We start from the raw sequence: 13,716 nt of genomic DNA, 5'->3' as shown, positions 1-13,716 counted from the left end.
AAGAAACAAAACACACTGTGCCAAAACTCCTGACTGACATTAGCGAGGTCCTGCTAAACTCAGCAACACTCAAACACAGTGTGCAGCCAACATAATAGCAAAGGATACTCATTATACAGAAGACAGGTATCATTAATTCCTGTTGAGATCCCATTCCCTAAGGGAACCTCTACACCACCAAGGGTGGTAGTGGCTGTGGGATCAGGTGCAGTTTTGCCCAAGCCTAGAAAGGGAAAAAACATTAGTTACAAATCTAGAAGGCAGAACGGACTTTGCACTTAAAGAAAGTGACTTGACCAGCCAAATATTACTTGACGTGTATTTTCAAATGCTGACCAAGTGCAAAAGTATCTTAAAAAGAACACAGAGGAAATAGTCCGTTTATGCAATTCAGCATCACCATACTAATGGTAGTCACACTCTGCTACATTGAAAGTGAGAATTTTGGACTTTTGACTGTTAATTGTCTAATCTGTATGATCAAAGCTGAAACAGACCAGTCTTACAGCTCTCAAATCCTAGGTCCATTAATGAAAACATGCACATTGTAACATTTTCAGAAAAGCGTAACAAACCAATTCTTATTCTCTTTAAACTCTTCAATACAAATCTGATTTGACATCCATAATAGTGTGAGTAGTATGTATTGAAAAAAATTGCTAAATCACATTTTATTCTATTTTAGGCAACTGATTGCTTAAGCCTCTCAAAATGAATAGTTTAAGAAAAGCCACTCATTACTGAATGTTACTGTTCTCCGCTCTCCCATCTCAGTACAGAAGATAGCCATGATTACCATTTCTTTTGCTTGAATTAGAGCGCTAAGTCTTTTCTCTCATCTTCTTTTTCAGTGCAATATACTGATACTTTTTGCAGCTAGAAATGTAATGAGAACAGCTGTTCCATTTGAACTTTTATTCTTAGCTTTTCGCTTCTCTCAAAGCTTCTAAAGCACTTCGAAAGCTAAACCATTATTCTTCTGATCTGTCAAACCTCTCATCTTTCTTCTAAAATACATAGTATTGTTATGATGAAAGCAAGTAGGAAGTTGCAGAATGCACCTTACATTTTCTCTTGGATAATATCAAGTGAAAGTTTCCTCCTGAACTTCAGGCAACACATTAACGTCAGTCTTAAGCTTCCAAGCGTACTAACTCCTATCTCAAAACATCACATACACATATACAGATGCAACTATAGGGCAACATTATGCAAACTCTTAAAGGAAGTACAGCTATGAAGTGACTGTAGTTCTCTTCGCTAAGCAGAGAGCCACAAGGTGATTTTGCCATCAATAACAGATTACCAACGACAACCGCTAATGCTTACCTTTCACACTGTGTTTTCCCTTGGGCAATTTTGTTATGTGAGAAGCATTCTTTAACTCATACCTGGACAGCACAAAGAACACACAATAGCATTTTACATTCATCTTAAACTATCTTGGTGAAAACCCCCCTTTTTTCAGGCTTCACTTTATGGTGAGTTAATATAAAGTTAATTTAGATTCTGTTCTTCTGGAACTCAAGAGCCTTCCTTCTTTGTCTCAGTTACCAATTTTAATGATATTAACATTTAGTACAAGATCCTAGAACTGAAAGACTGATTTTTTTTGCCCCACCAAATAGCTGTCATTGTAAGAAAAAAGAAATTTTGTTTCTGAAGAAATACAGAGTGCTCTTTCTTCACACTGAAGAAAAGGCTTGCAATTTTTACATCACCTTCTACCATGATGTATTAAGCATGTTCGGCAAACACTCTTTGTAAGTTACTTACATATTTCCAAGGGCAACTTCTCCCAGTAGTATTAAGCCTATGGGATCAGCCTGAGATGTGTGACAGTAGTTGGCACTCTTGGATACCATGTCTGCAAAATAGATGCCCTTCCCAAACATGTAGCCAGTCTGCAAGCAGCAAAAGAAAAGGAAAAAAAAAAAAGAAAAGAGGGAGAGAAAAAAAAAGATTAGAACAATAATACTAAGGCAGTATTGAATCCACCTAGCTGGGCTCTCAGGAGAGCAAAGCTGCAACTCAAGCTCTTGCGGACACCAGTCAGCAACTGACTCTGGACACACAATGTTGTCTGCATGCCAAGAGATAACATTGAGCCCTCCCCACACAGAAATTCTCCTACTTAAGTTGTCTCCGACTGTGGCCATCTCTGGGCACAGAGATGGTGGCAGCCAGAGAAGCTATGTGTTTAACATACCACAGGAGCTTCAGGGGGAGCTATCCGAAGACCCTGTGAGAGGATACCAGCGAAGTTGGTGGTACGGGAACCATGCCACAGCAACTGGCGATTATGAAGCTGCTTAAATGGCTTGTAACGCTGACTCTCTCCTTCACGCTCAATCCTGAAGATCTTCAATTCAAAAAGGGATAGGAGAAAAAGAACAATGAAGCCAGTAAACCATTACCTTCATGCAACTAATCAGATAAAAAAAAAAAAAAAACAAACCCAAACCACAAAAGAATTCATCCAGTGTGGAATATACACTAATCTGCTAGGAAAACTGATCTGGATGGTTTTTAGTATTTGCAGTTTGCTATGTCATGCTAGCAAAAAGAGGTAGCATCGATCACACAGTACTTGTTATTGATTACTTCTGCACCTTCCCTTCTGCATTTTCATGAGGCCATAGTTTTCTGAAAAAATCATTCAATGAACTAAGGCTCAATTTTAGAAGATGATTACTCCTCCACCTCCTTTTTGAGGCCAATTAAATTAAAATAAAAACACACCCCCAACGACACCTCAGTAAGCTTAGATTCATCTCTGCCCAGACTTTTGCTATTCTATTAAATAGCAATTGGTCTATCAAACCATCCCTTCAACAAGGGAAACTAGATAAGCTACTAAAAAATAAAAGGAAACTGTGAACAAGTAAGTCAACTTAGAAGAGTCCATCTTCACAAACTTCAACCCCAGTATTGCCCAGCTTACATCCACGACTTTGAGATCATATGCGTTGTGAGTAGCAGCATGAGTATTTTTCACATATTGTTTAATAATCTTGGCTTCTTCTGAATCTTTGTCAACAACCTGCAAAGAGGCAAACAAGAGAAGTTTCTTTAGCATACAAACTATCAGGCTTCTTATAACATGACAACATCCACCCTATGCTTGCAACGCCCCAGTTTAAGCCTCCTTTATCATTTAGGTGGAAATTTATTCCCAGCTAGAGAAGATGTACAGATACACAGACAGCACTCGGTCACAGAATATCTAAGACATGAAGGCACCTCTGGAAATTGAGATGATTTCCAACTCCCCTGCTCAAAGCAGGGTCAGGTGGAGGAAGTTGCCAAGGGCTGAGTCTAGTCAGGCTTTCAACATCTCCAAGAATGGCGCCTCCACAGCCTCTCTGGGCAACCTTTTCCAGTGTTTGACCACCCTCACAGTAAACCAACCAACAAACCCAACCCAACCCAACCACCATCAAAACCAAAAGCTGCTTCTTTTGTTTAAATACAATTTCCTGTATTTCAATTTGTGCCTATTACCTCTTGTCACTGGAAACCACTGAGAAGAGCCTGTCTCTGGCTTTACTCCCTTCCTCCATCAGGTATAGACATGGATAAGATATCCCCTGGCCCTTCTTTTCTCCCTGTTAAAAAGCCGCAGCTCTCTCAGCATCTCCTCATACAACACATGCTCCAGTACCTTTACCATCTCAGTGGCCCTTCATTGAACTCATGCCAATACATCTGTCCACTTACAGTTTAGGCGATTTGTTACACTCCAAACTAACAGGACAGCAGCTTGTATTCACACTCATTTCCTTTTACTTCCTTTACCTTAATATCAGTTCGAAGTTTTTCATAGTTGATGTCAATTGGGTCTTTATCTCCATCTTCATTTCCACCTCTGAGAAGGCTGTAAGCAACCTCAATATCAAGCAAGTTGTCCAACATCTGCACTTTAGCCTGAAGAATTTAAAGACGTTATTTTACTTGTGCCTTTGATATGTTCAGAATAACTCTGGAATATTCCAAATTATAAAAGTGTATGTGAATCACTGGCCACACACTGCCATCTAAAAACACAACACTGCTTTTTTTTTTTTTTTTTAAAATATACACATATACTTAAATATACTAAAACACACACACACATATATACATATATAAAAATAGACCATAATATATCATACCTTAAATATATAATTATTTCTACATGTATACACACATACATGCACATAAACAAAGACACTCTGAAGAAAAACAAGCATAAGCTCATAAAAGCATGAGGTTTAGGTCAGTCTTAAAACCTCACAAATTCTCTGTGTTAGACGTCCGATATCAGACCTGTTGCCTGCAAACAACATACTTTCCAGTCAATACCTGAATGTATTCCAAGTTGTTTAGTAGAGGTGGTTTCTTCATCCCAAAGTCATGAGGAATCAGAGTATAGAAGCGGTTGGAGAGGTCCAAGATCTGGGATTCTGAACCACTGTCAGAAACTGCCTAGAGAAGACAACAAGCACCAAAGAAAATTACTGAGTAAGATCGTCTCCACAGCAATAGACACACACAAGATATTTCAGGACTAATACACAGAAGCAGCAATACAAATAGTGTTAATGCTGAAACTCTCACAGGACTAAAAAGGGCAATTCTATTTAATTGTTTTGCATGTATTAAGTCACAGTACTTGCACAGAAATACACAGAATTTCTGGTACGAGAAAAATCTAATGGGGATTACGTTTCTGGAAGGCAAAATAAAGGCTTCTGGATATGGAAGGAGTGCATGTCCTTGGCAAGGCTCTGGTCTGCTCTAACAATTGATGTAAAACTTCCCCTATCTGTTCTTTGCCAGGGAGCCCATGGCAAAAAATGGGGCATCCCTGTACACTTTTGCAAGTTGTTCAGGCAATACTGTGTAGTGATTCTTGGAAAGGTCCAGATCATGGTGTGTAAATACAGTAATGCCATCAAGCCAGACCCTTTCCTGTGTCAACTTAACCTTTACTCTCATCCCCAGAGACTTCTCTGGAGTGGAAACACCAGCTTGCTACTAGATCAAGACACTGGCTTCATTTGCCAACTACCATTTATGTCTGGCTCAGCCTGAAGTTTGTGCTACACAAGTGTGAAAGATACAAGTACTGCCTACACTGGTACAACAGTGAAGAGAACTAACTAGTTACTCATGGAAGGCACATCCTCTTCTCCAGCAAGAGACAGCACAGATCTTTATACACACAGCTCAGCATTCACCCCACTCCAAGCCCAGAACAACTTCTGAATTCCGCTCTTGCTCCAACATCTCTTTCATGCTCACCTGCTGAACCTCGTTAAGGATGGAGTATGCGCTCTGGATCTGTCGCTTGCTCAGTTTTCCCAATGGCATCTTCTGCAGGTCAATCTAATGAAGATTTAAACGATTAAAACAGGATTTTGCTACATTGAAACCACTACAGCATTCCCTCTCTAGTTTCTAGGGAACAAATCTCTCCATCCTGGTAGGACACAGAGAATGGAAATATTCCAGATTTTGTATTCACGTCTGTGGATCGAGACGCTTCGTATTTGTTAACGAAAAACGAACTGAAAAAAAAAGCAACTGAGTTAGAAGTGATGTCTTGGTTGCCTGCATTTATCCAGCGATTTAATTTATATGTTACTTTTGTTTGTGTATTGATGGATCTTGGGAGAGTTTTGGATTTGCATTAAATCCTTGCATAGCTAAAGACTAACTGAATGCAAAAACGTTTGACGAAAGTCAAGTCCAGTGGAGTCTTTTACAAAGATCATACATACACCCTCTAGACTCCTGACAGTACTCACCGTACACCCTGCAGGTGGTCAAAGTAGCTTTTATTTAACTTGATGGGTTTAAGATTCAGCTAAAGGACAGAAGATCCTATGAAACCATGTATATCATGTACCATCTGGTTACGTTCCACATTATTTATTCATTATGGAGCTAGGAAACCCAGCTGTACACAAATCTTCTCTGCAAGCTGAACTCAGAAGGCTCTTCCAAGCTACAGACTAGTGTGAAAGCCCTGAAGTGATTTTGTCCGGAGATTTCCACCCTGTACCAGGCTTAGGAGAACTTTCACCTTTAGCTGCAGCTAAGCATACATAAAGCCAGATACTAAGAAAAGCCAAGATGGACTGCAAGAAAGAAGACAGGCTTCAAAACTGATCATGTCTTGAGGACACAAAAGAGTCACAAAGTCAAGATTAATAACCTAATGAAAACCAACTTGCAATAGTTTTGTAGCTCCCAAACTTTTGGGGCCAATACTTTCTTGTTGAGTACCATCCATCTGTACTATCTGTTAGCTGAAAAAATCATGATGGACACGTAGAAGTAAAATGGGCCATTTAACTTGGATGTGCAGAATAGCTGCAGACACCTGTACTAACTGTAAGTTATATAAACCTATAAACTAACGCATATAAGCACTAACACGTAAACACTAACACCTATAAACTAACACATCCCCCAACAATGTGACTGAGTAATATATCTCTTACAGAGCCCACATACAGCCAAAGGGCTGGAGTTTGTGCCTCCTATGAGTCATGGGAGGTGAACAGAGCCCTGCAGAGCTAATATAAAGCTCAACTGCATCCAAAGCTTTATCATTAGATGCATCAAAAGAGCACGGCAGCCAAGAGGCTGGGTCTAAAACAACAGCACTGCAATCGCTGCCAGATGCACTGAGGGTAACATGAAGAATCAGCTCCACATCACAGATGTGTTCACCAAGATTGTCATGAGAGGCAAGGGAGACGTTTGCCTTCCACCCAGGCAAGAGAGGACACAGCACTAGAGTAGACTCAGCCCTCTAACTGGCCTTTTCATGTAAGGCAATGACATAGATAATTATAAAAAACCCCTGTGTGCTTGGTGAGGTAAAACTCTTGAAACCTAAATTAGAAGCAGGAAGAGAAATGCATCAGGTAAATCTATTGTCATGTAATGGAAAGACTAAGAATTCGCTACAGTTTTGGCAGAGGGAGAGCGGCTGGATGGAATGAAGTACTTGAGATCAGGCTGATTAAAGGAACCAAGCAGCCGCCTTCAGAGGATGCACAGAAACTCTAACTAGGAAAAACATTATTTCCCCTAACAGAAAACAGCTGTTTGGCAGCAACAGTACAGAAAGATAAATCTAATAGGAAGACAGGCCCATCTGGACTCCCAGGTCTCCTATAGATCTGCAGCTGGCGTGAATTAACATAGTTTCAACAGAGTTCTACAAAACCAGAAGACATCAGATGATGATCAGTTCAGAGTCTTTAGCCAGTTCCAGTTACAAAAATTTATTAATATTTTAGAAGACTTTGATGTAAAGAATGACTGAAGATACAGGAGAACATAATTAACTCAAGGTACTACAAAATGTTGGGCAAGCCATCTGAAAGCTTTCAGAAAAGCTGTACGAAATGGTGCGAAGCCTGTTCTGAAAAGTAGATACACGAAATACTGATACAGAGAGCAAACAACAGCTGCTTAAATATGAAGTCTTAGAGCAGGATAACTAAGCTGGCTGAAGAAAACTGAAATTTGTTATTTAGAATTAACCCAGTTTGAATGGCTGCATTAAAGCAAACTGCAGGATTTCTGAACACCAGTAAAACTGTTTCTATGCAAGGAGACACAGATACTACCAGCCCACTCCCCGAAAGCTTGTCAGAAGCACGGATCAAGAGCATGGAGGAAAGAAGAATGGATGAGAATAGGGTATTGTTAGAACAAATGAGAAATACAACAAAAAAATCTCAAGTTTGGCCCTGTTCAGAAGAGGATCTGGACTCCGTCAAGGCCAGTGCATGTATCAACTGGCAGCATTTCTCAAGTCTGAGCTGTATGCTCATTTGCTACGTAAGTTAGTGGTAGTGCTGCCCTCCCAAAGTGTGGTTCACCACTCACAAAAAGGAAGTGCCTCCTGCCTCACATCACCAGCAAATTGGCCATCTGTGTTAGTATTTTGAGAGCATTCAGCAAACACTGGTCATGATACATGTGTCACTGGAAAAAACAGAGAATGATTACTGATCCCAGGACCTGTAGATGAGTTTCTCATAGGCTTGTTAAGTTGAAAACGCTGATACAGACATTCTCCACTGAAGAACAAAGGCGGCACCCATGTTATAAAAACTGCATGCATCATAACTAAGTTACTGCTTCCAGTGCTGGGCAAATTCTGGTCGGACTCTTGCCTTTATTTTAAGGCTGATCTGAAACTCACACTGACTTCTGGGAAGTATGATGCACCCTGGATTGCAAAGAACTTGCTTCTGGCCGTGTAAGTATGACATAAAGAAAGAAAGGAGGATTAGCAGTGAGAAACATGAACGTGTGTGGTCACCTCAAATTCCACCATTGCTTTCTTCATGCTCTCCACATCAAAGATCATCTTAATAAGGTCTTGGATTGGCTTAGGAAGTTTTGACTTAGTCCCGGCACCCACTGTCAGTTTCCTGACAGCTTCTTCATCCTGGGAGGTAAAAACAGTATCAGAATTAGCAAAATCACAAAGGATAAAAGTAACAGGCTGGCTGCCATGGTAACAACTCAAAACCAATTTAGTATATGCATACTATGACTAGTCTGAAGTTCACGGAGAGCGTGGGACATTGCTCTGACATTTTGGAACAAAGAGGGTTTAAAAATCCACCTATTCAGTAATTTGGCAGACATTATTTTAAGAGGTGGCACTATAAACTATAAGTAGAATTAAGGGAACATGAACTCTGTGTGCATCTCTGCTTCACCTCAAGTAACAGTATTAATTACTTTTTCTGCAAGCTTTCTGCTGCATAGAGACCTTGACAGCAGAAAATGACTGTTTACTTTGTTGCTTTTATAACAAAATAGAGATGCAATAACCAGTTTCACTAAGTTTTTGTAATAAGAACTGTCGTAGATGAGTACAGGAATCATCAATTAGCCATAATACCATCTAGATGCTTTCATGGATAGAGCATTGCACCAATAAAGCATCTGCCAGATGCTGTAGAATATCACTCACTTTGCCGCTGCAATATTCAGATTTCCAGAAATAAAGCTAAGTATTGAGTACTTTGCACTGAAAGATGACATCTGGTAATTTGGCCACAGAAAAATGCAACGGCTTGAAAATATGTTCTCTTCATAGCTATTAACAGCATTGAACTATTTAATCTGAAAATAGTTTAAGTTATGGGTATGCCTTTAAATAAACACACAAAGCCCCACTAGGCAGAAGGAAGAGAATTCTTCTTTAGCGTAGCTGTCTAAATAGCAAATCTTACTGGCAATAAGTAATCTCTCTTTCTCAGCCTGCTCAATATGTGCACTAAGCAGAATACTGCATAGGAGTTGCTTCACCATTTGGGAGGATTTTGGATGTGGAAGACAGATGAGAAATATCTATTTTAAATAAAAGAAAATGGTGTTTTCAGACAGGAAGTATGTGAAATCACTGCTGAATTAAGTTAAAATTAACATCCTTAGAATTACAGAGTAGACAGGAATGAGCACTAAAGGGACTTCAGACTTGACAGTGGAAAACTAAAGTTTCCCAACACATACGTTTTAATGCATGACACTCATTGATCTACAGCTCTCTGTAGCACAGTGAAGATGCAATAGTTGCACCTGCACTTCATTCCTCAGGTTTGTTAAGTGTAAGTGATCCAACAGTGAGCTCAGAACACAACAGCTAGAGGAAAGCAGCTGACCAATGCTCCACCTGGTACAGGGACATTTCAGAGTTACCTGCCCATAATCTATTTCCAGCGGGTAGAATTTTTTGGGATATTTAGTGAAGTTCTTTGAATGCCAACAATTGCCAGTTTTCTCTTCATACAAATTCAGGAAGTGTTCAACGGCATCTTCTTTTGAGGGCATCTGCTCCAGCTTGTTACTCCCAATTACAGTGCCCACGCGACCCCAAGATCTGAACACCCAGTATCTAGAGAAGTAAAACATGAGAAAAGAACAGACATAACATACTCTGGCTCTAGATCTCAGTCCAAATGAAACAGAGAAGCCACCACAGAGCATATGTCCAAGAAGTGGTGTAAAAAATTGCTCAGTGTTAACACACCAGACCTACAGCCCTGAAGATAAACGTGTGCACAGCAGGAATAGAGAGGCTAGTATCTCTTCAGCGTTCATGTTTCACAAATATGAATCTTCATACTATTGGGATCATGTATTTGAAAAACAAACACCATGCATCTTATAAGCCTCAAGTCCTAGAGTTCAGATTTTTACAGAGACCAAAAGTAACTCAAGTATTTGTTTTTATTACTGGCGCCACCCTGGATAAGCTTCCATATTATTCATATGGATATAATCAATCAACCTTTCCAATTTGTCAGGCATGAAACGCAGGCATAGAGATCCCTCCATGTACTGAATCACAGATCCCGATACAAACCCCACATACATGAGCCAGCAACAAAAGCTTATTATGAACATGGTGAAGTGCAACAAATCCAGAGCTGAACCAGGGTTGTTGCTGACAGCCATTAGCTCCCCTAGATTTCTGTGCATCCCTTATGTGCTTGGGGGAGCAGTTTCATTTTAAAGAACCCTCTACATTTCTTTATGAGTTCAGTAATGTAACCACTGGACAGCTCTGCCACGCGTCTGATAAGACTGGAAAGCTGAATACATATGATCATCCCCTGAACACTTCAGTGCATTTTGTTAAGCCTCAGGGCACCCAATTTAGGACTACATTGTGGTAGAATAGCCAGAATCTGGTTTTGTTTCCCAAGGTTACAGCTCCATAATTAGAAGACAAGAGTAAGTTGCCGAGTATAGGAAAGATTCCCAACATCACTGACTTTACGTGTGGGGTCTTGATGTTAGAACAGAGGAACGTCCACCAAATTCTGCTTCTGTACTTTCAAGAGCAACCACCAGTCACAGAGCACTGTGGCCCTCCTGTTAGCCAATTAACCCAGTCCTAAAGACATCAATTGTACATGCCTCGCTCATCCTAGGATGCAGGAATGAACACTACCAGATGCAATTCTGCAAAATTACTCACCTCCCAACTTAGGCTTTGCCAACACCACAATGAAATTGTCCTCACGCCCAGCACAGATCTCTCCAGGGGTGGCTGGTTGGTTGGTTGTTTTGTAGTTTTGGGGGTTTGGGCAGGGGGAGCTTGGTTGGTTGGTTGTTTTAAATAAATATACCTATTCATATCTCCTCACAAAGATATTTACTCATACTTTTGCTTTTGTAGATTCCAAAAATCCAATATTTATTGGAAAAAAGTGAACAAAAGTATTTCTAGGGAAAACTAAACTCACCTGTTCTCTCTGTCATCCTCTAGCAGCTGCAGTTTATAATAAGAATTTGTTCCTTTCACAATATCTACTAGGCCCAGGGTTGCACTGAAAATCTTTCCACCTTTTTCAAAGACATGAGCAGAATCCTCCAAACCTACAGAGACGAAACATTACAACACAGAGGAGGTTAGGTCTCCTTCCTACAATTGTGCTCACCCAAATGTTTCATGAAGTAGCGCGACTCTCAACAAAAATATCACAAGAACGGTGACCATGTGCTCACTCAAAACTACTTGAAGCATGTTTTCTTTTTAATAAATTGTGAGTACGCACCTTTAGATACACTGGAGTGAACCTCAATACTAACTAGAGAAAGAAAAAAATTGTAACTTTTGAAGGACCATCTAAAATCTAGTATTTAACACTGCATGACCGGCTGGAGGAATTCTCAAAAGAGATACAGCTCTGCAGGTGTCACATTAGCAAATGGACTGAAAAACCAAAGGCTGGCCTTGGATGCAGTATGAGTTCACAGAACAATGTCTGTGCACCACAGGTTTGGAGAGTAGCATCAGCTGCTCTCCTCCAAGAGCCGGGGGGCAGATGCTCATGCCAGACCTGTAGCCTCTGCTGGCTGGGCCTTTATTCGCCCCACTGACAGATGCTCCTGAAGCTGAACAAGGTGCACGCCTTAGCTGAAGTGGTCCTTCTGAAAGTTACACTAGAAAATCCTGGAATATGCAGCTTTGGATGTCAATCAATATCCTTCCTTCCATAGCAAGAAAAAAGTGGTTTAAAAATTCACATTCCTTTTATGGAACCCTTATCCTTTCACAGAAAAACATTTTGCAAACGATCACACATCCTGAAGACTGTGTGTGGCACAGGCACAGCCACTGTTATCACTCACCAGAATCAGGATCTACTGCTGCTCCACCTTTAACCGTTAGCTTCATTTTCTTTTCAGACTTGCTAGGTCCTGCAGCAAAAGAGAGTTCATTTTTTTTTCCTAGGCAGGCAACACGGTCTGACTTGAATCAACACTTAAAATTCTTGATTTGTGTAATTATCACCTTAACAAGACTTCAAATCAGATTCCCAGTATATGAACACAATGACTTCAATAGCTTTTTTTTTTTTTTTTTTACCTGGCTTTAGAAGCCAATTCACAGCCCCCACTCCCCCAATTAAATTAAAAGTAAGAACTCCCCAGATTCTATCTATCACCTTCCTTCTGGCCCCAAGGGGTGGACTGTATCATTTTTTCCCCTGCACAGCAGATGAAAGTAACATTTGTGGTTGTGTTTTAGTGGGATTTAAAAACTTCAGAGGGTGTGGGGGGGTGGTATTCAGGTCCCCTGGAAAATCTGCTGCTGTGAGATAGTCTGGCAGTAACATACCCAATTGTATGACAGAAACCTATGCTTGGAGGACATTGAGAAGAACGGGTTCTGAAGATAGGTGAGCAGATGCAATAGTTTTATTCACCATCCAGCACTAATAATATTTTTCCTCCTCCATTAAAAAAATATGTTATGTTCTAAACCAAGTAGAACAAAGACCCATTGCTCTGGACCCCAGTATTTTCTCACTGGCTAACACCACTCAGGGGTCATGGTAGTGTCTGTCACATCTTGGTGCCCCAGCACCTCCTCAGAGCTGCAACACTTACACAAACTGGGAGAAGCTGAGGTATTATGAGGAAGAGTCTGGACTGATGTCAGGGAGCCTGGGCACTTACGGCACAGAAGATCTCTGAAGCAAGACTGAACTAGGGGAAACAAGAGCCAGCTCAGGAGACAGCTTCATGTTTACTTAAAGCTAGTCTTGCCCTGAGGTCTTATTATTTAAATTTATTATGAGAAAAAGGGCAGAACACTCAAGGAAGGGGCAAGGACAGACTATACCCAGGTTTGCTTTGTGCATGTACAGCATTGAACAGGCCTGCGGAGAAACAACCGCTTTGTTCTTCACCTTGTTCTTCTTTGACCTTCCCAGCACTCTTCATACTTGCAGGCTTGCTGCACTTCCCATCTACAGCCATTTCCTCGTGCTCCATTTTCACCTCCGCACCCCAAGGCGAAAGCGCATGGAGAGACACAAGCTCCTGAAAGTCCTTGCTGGAGGATTTCACATCCTGAAGAAACTCTTCTGAGACCACACGGACTTTGGCCTCCTTCACTTCTTCCATCTTCTTGCTCATTTTCTCCACATCCTCTGTAGAGGCAAGGAGGGAAATGGAGAGAAAAAGCATCAGTGAGGTTTCAGACTTCAGCCCCTCCCTCTGGCCATGATTCAGGGCTCTGTTACACTTTGTGGAAACACAATTCCACCACAGTTTGGATTCACCATGTTCTCTGGAGAGCAAAATCCCCATCAGCTCAAAGCTGCAGCTTGCACTAGAGCAGGAATACTCATGTTTTATCTGGCTGGTCCAGCTCTCCCCTTCCCGGAGCTGGGC

General features: G+C 40.9%; 1 protein-coding gene across 2 annotated transcripts in view; it reads right to left on the bottom strand.

Moving 5' to 3' along the window:
- The window catches only part of PARP1 (poly(ADP-ribose) polymerase 1), a 34,066-nt gene that overhangs the window by 2,186 nt on the left and 18,164 nt on the right, over positions 1 to 13,716 (bottom strand). For both annotated transcript variants that reach the window (XM_075707071.1, XM_075707072.1), the window contains exons 10-22: positions 13,230 to 13,472; positions 12,166 to 12,234; positions 11,277 to 11,409; positions 9,724 to 9,919; positions 8,333 to 8,461; positions 5,287 to 5,370; positions 4,345 to 4,467; positions 3,799 to 3,927; positions 2,945 to 3,043; positions 2,210 to 2,362; positions 1,777 to 1,904; positions 1,330 to 1,391; positions 109 to 223 (exon numbers count right to left, since the gene is read on the bottom strand). In XM_075707071.1, coding sequence (XP_075563186.1) covers positions 109 to 223; positions 1,330 to 1,391; positions 1,777 to 1,904; positions 2,210 to 2,362; positions 2,945 to 3,043; positions 3,799 to 3,927; positions 4,345 to 4,467; positions 5,287 to 5,370; positions 8,333 to 8,461; positions 9,724 to 9,919; positions 11,277 to 11,409; positions 12,166 to 12,234; positions 13,230 to 13,472 — 1,663 coding nt within the window. The remainder of the gene's footprint in view (positions 1 to 108; positions 224 to 1,329; positions 1,392 to 1,776; positions 1,905 to 2,209; positions 2,363 to 2,944; positions 3,044 to 3,798; positions 3,928 to 4,344; positions 4,468 to 5,286; positions 5,371 to 8,332; positions 8,462 to 9,723; positions 9,920 to 11,276; positions 11,410 to 12,165; positions 12,235 to 13,229; positions 13,473 to 13,716) is intronic.

The sequence above is a fragment of the Pelecanus crispus genome, chromosome 3 (assembly GCF_030463565.1).
Source record: "Pelecanus crispus isolate bPelCri1 chromosome 3, bPelCri1.pri, whole genome shotgun sequence".
Classification (NCBI taxonomy): Eukaryota; Metazoa; Chordata; class Aves; order Pelecaniformes; family Pelecanidae; genus Pelecanus; species Pelecanus crispus.
Note: the sequence above shows the minus strand (reverse complement) of the source record. Positions and strands in the feature narration are given on the sequence as shown.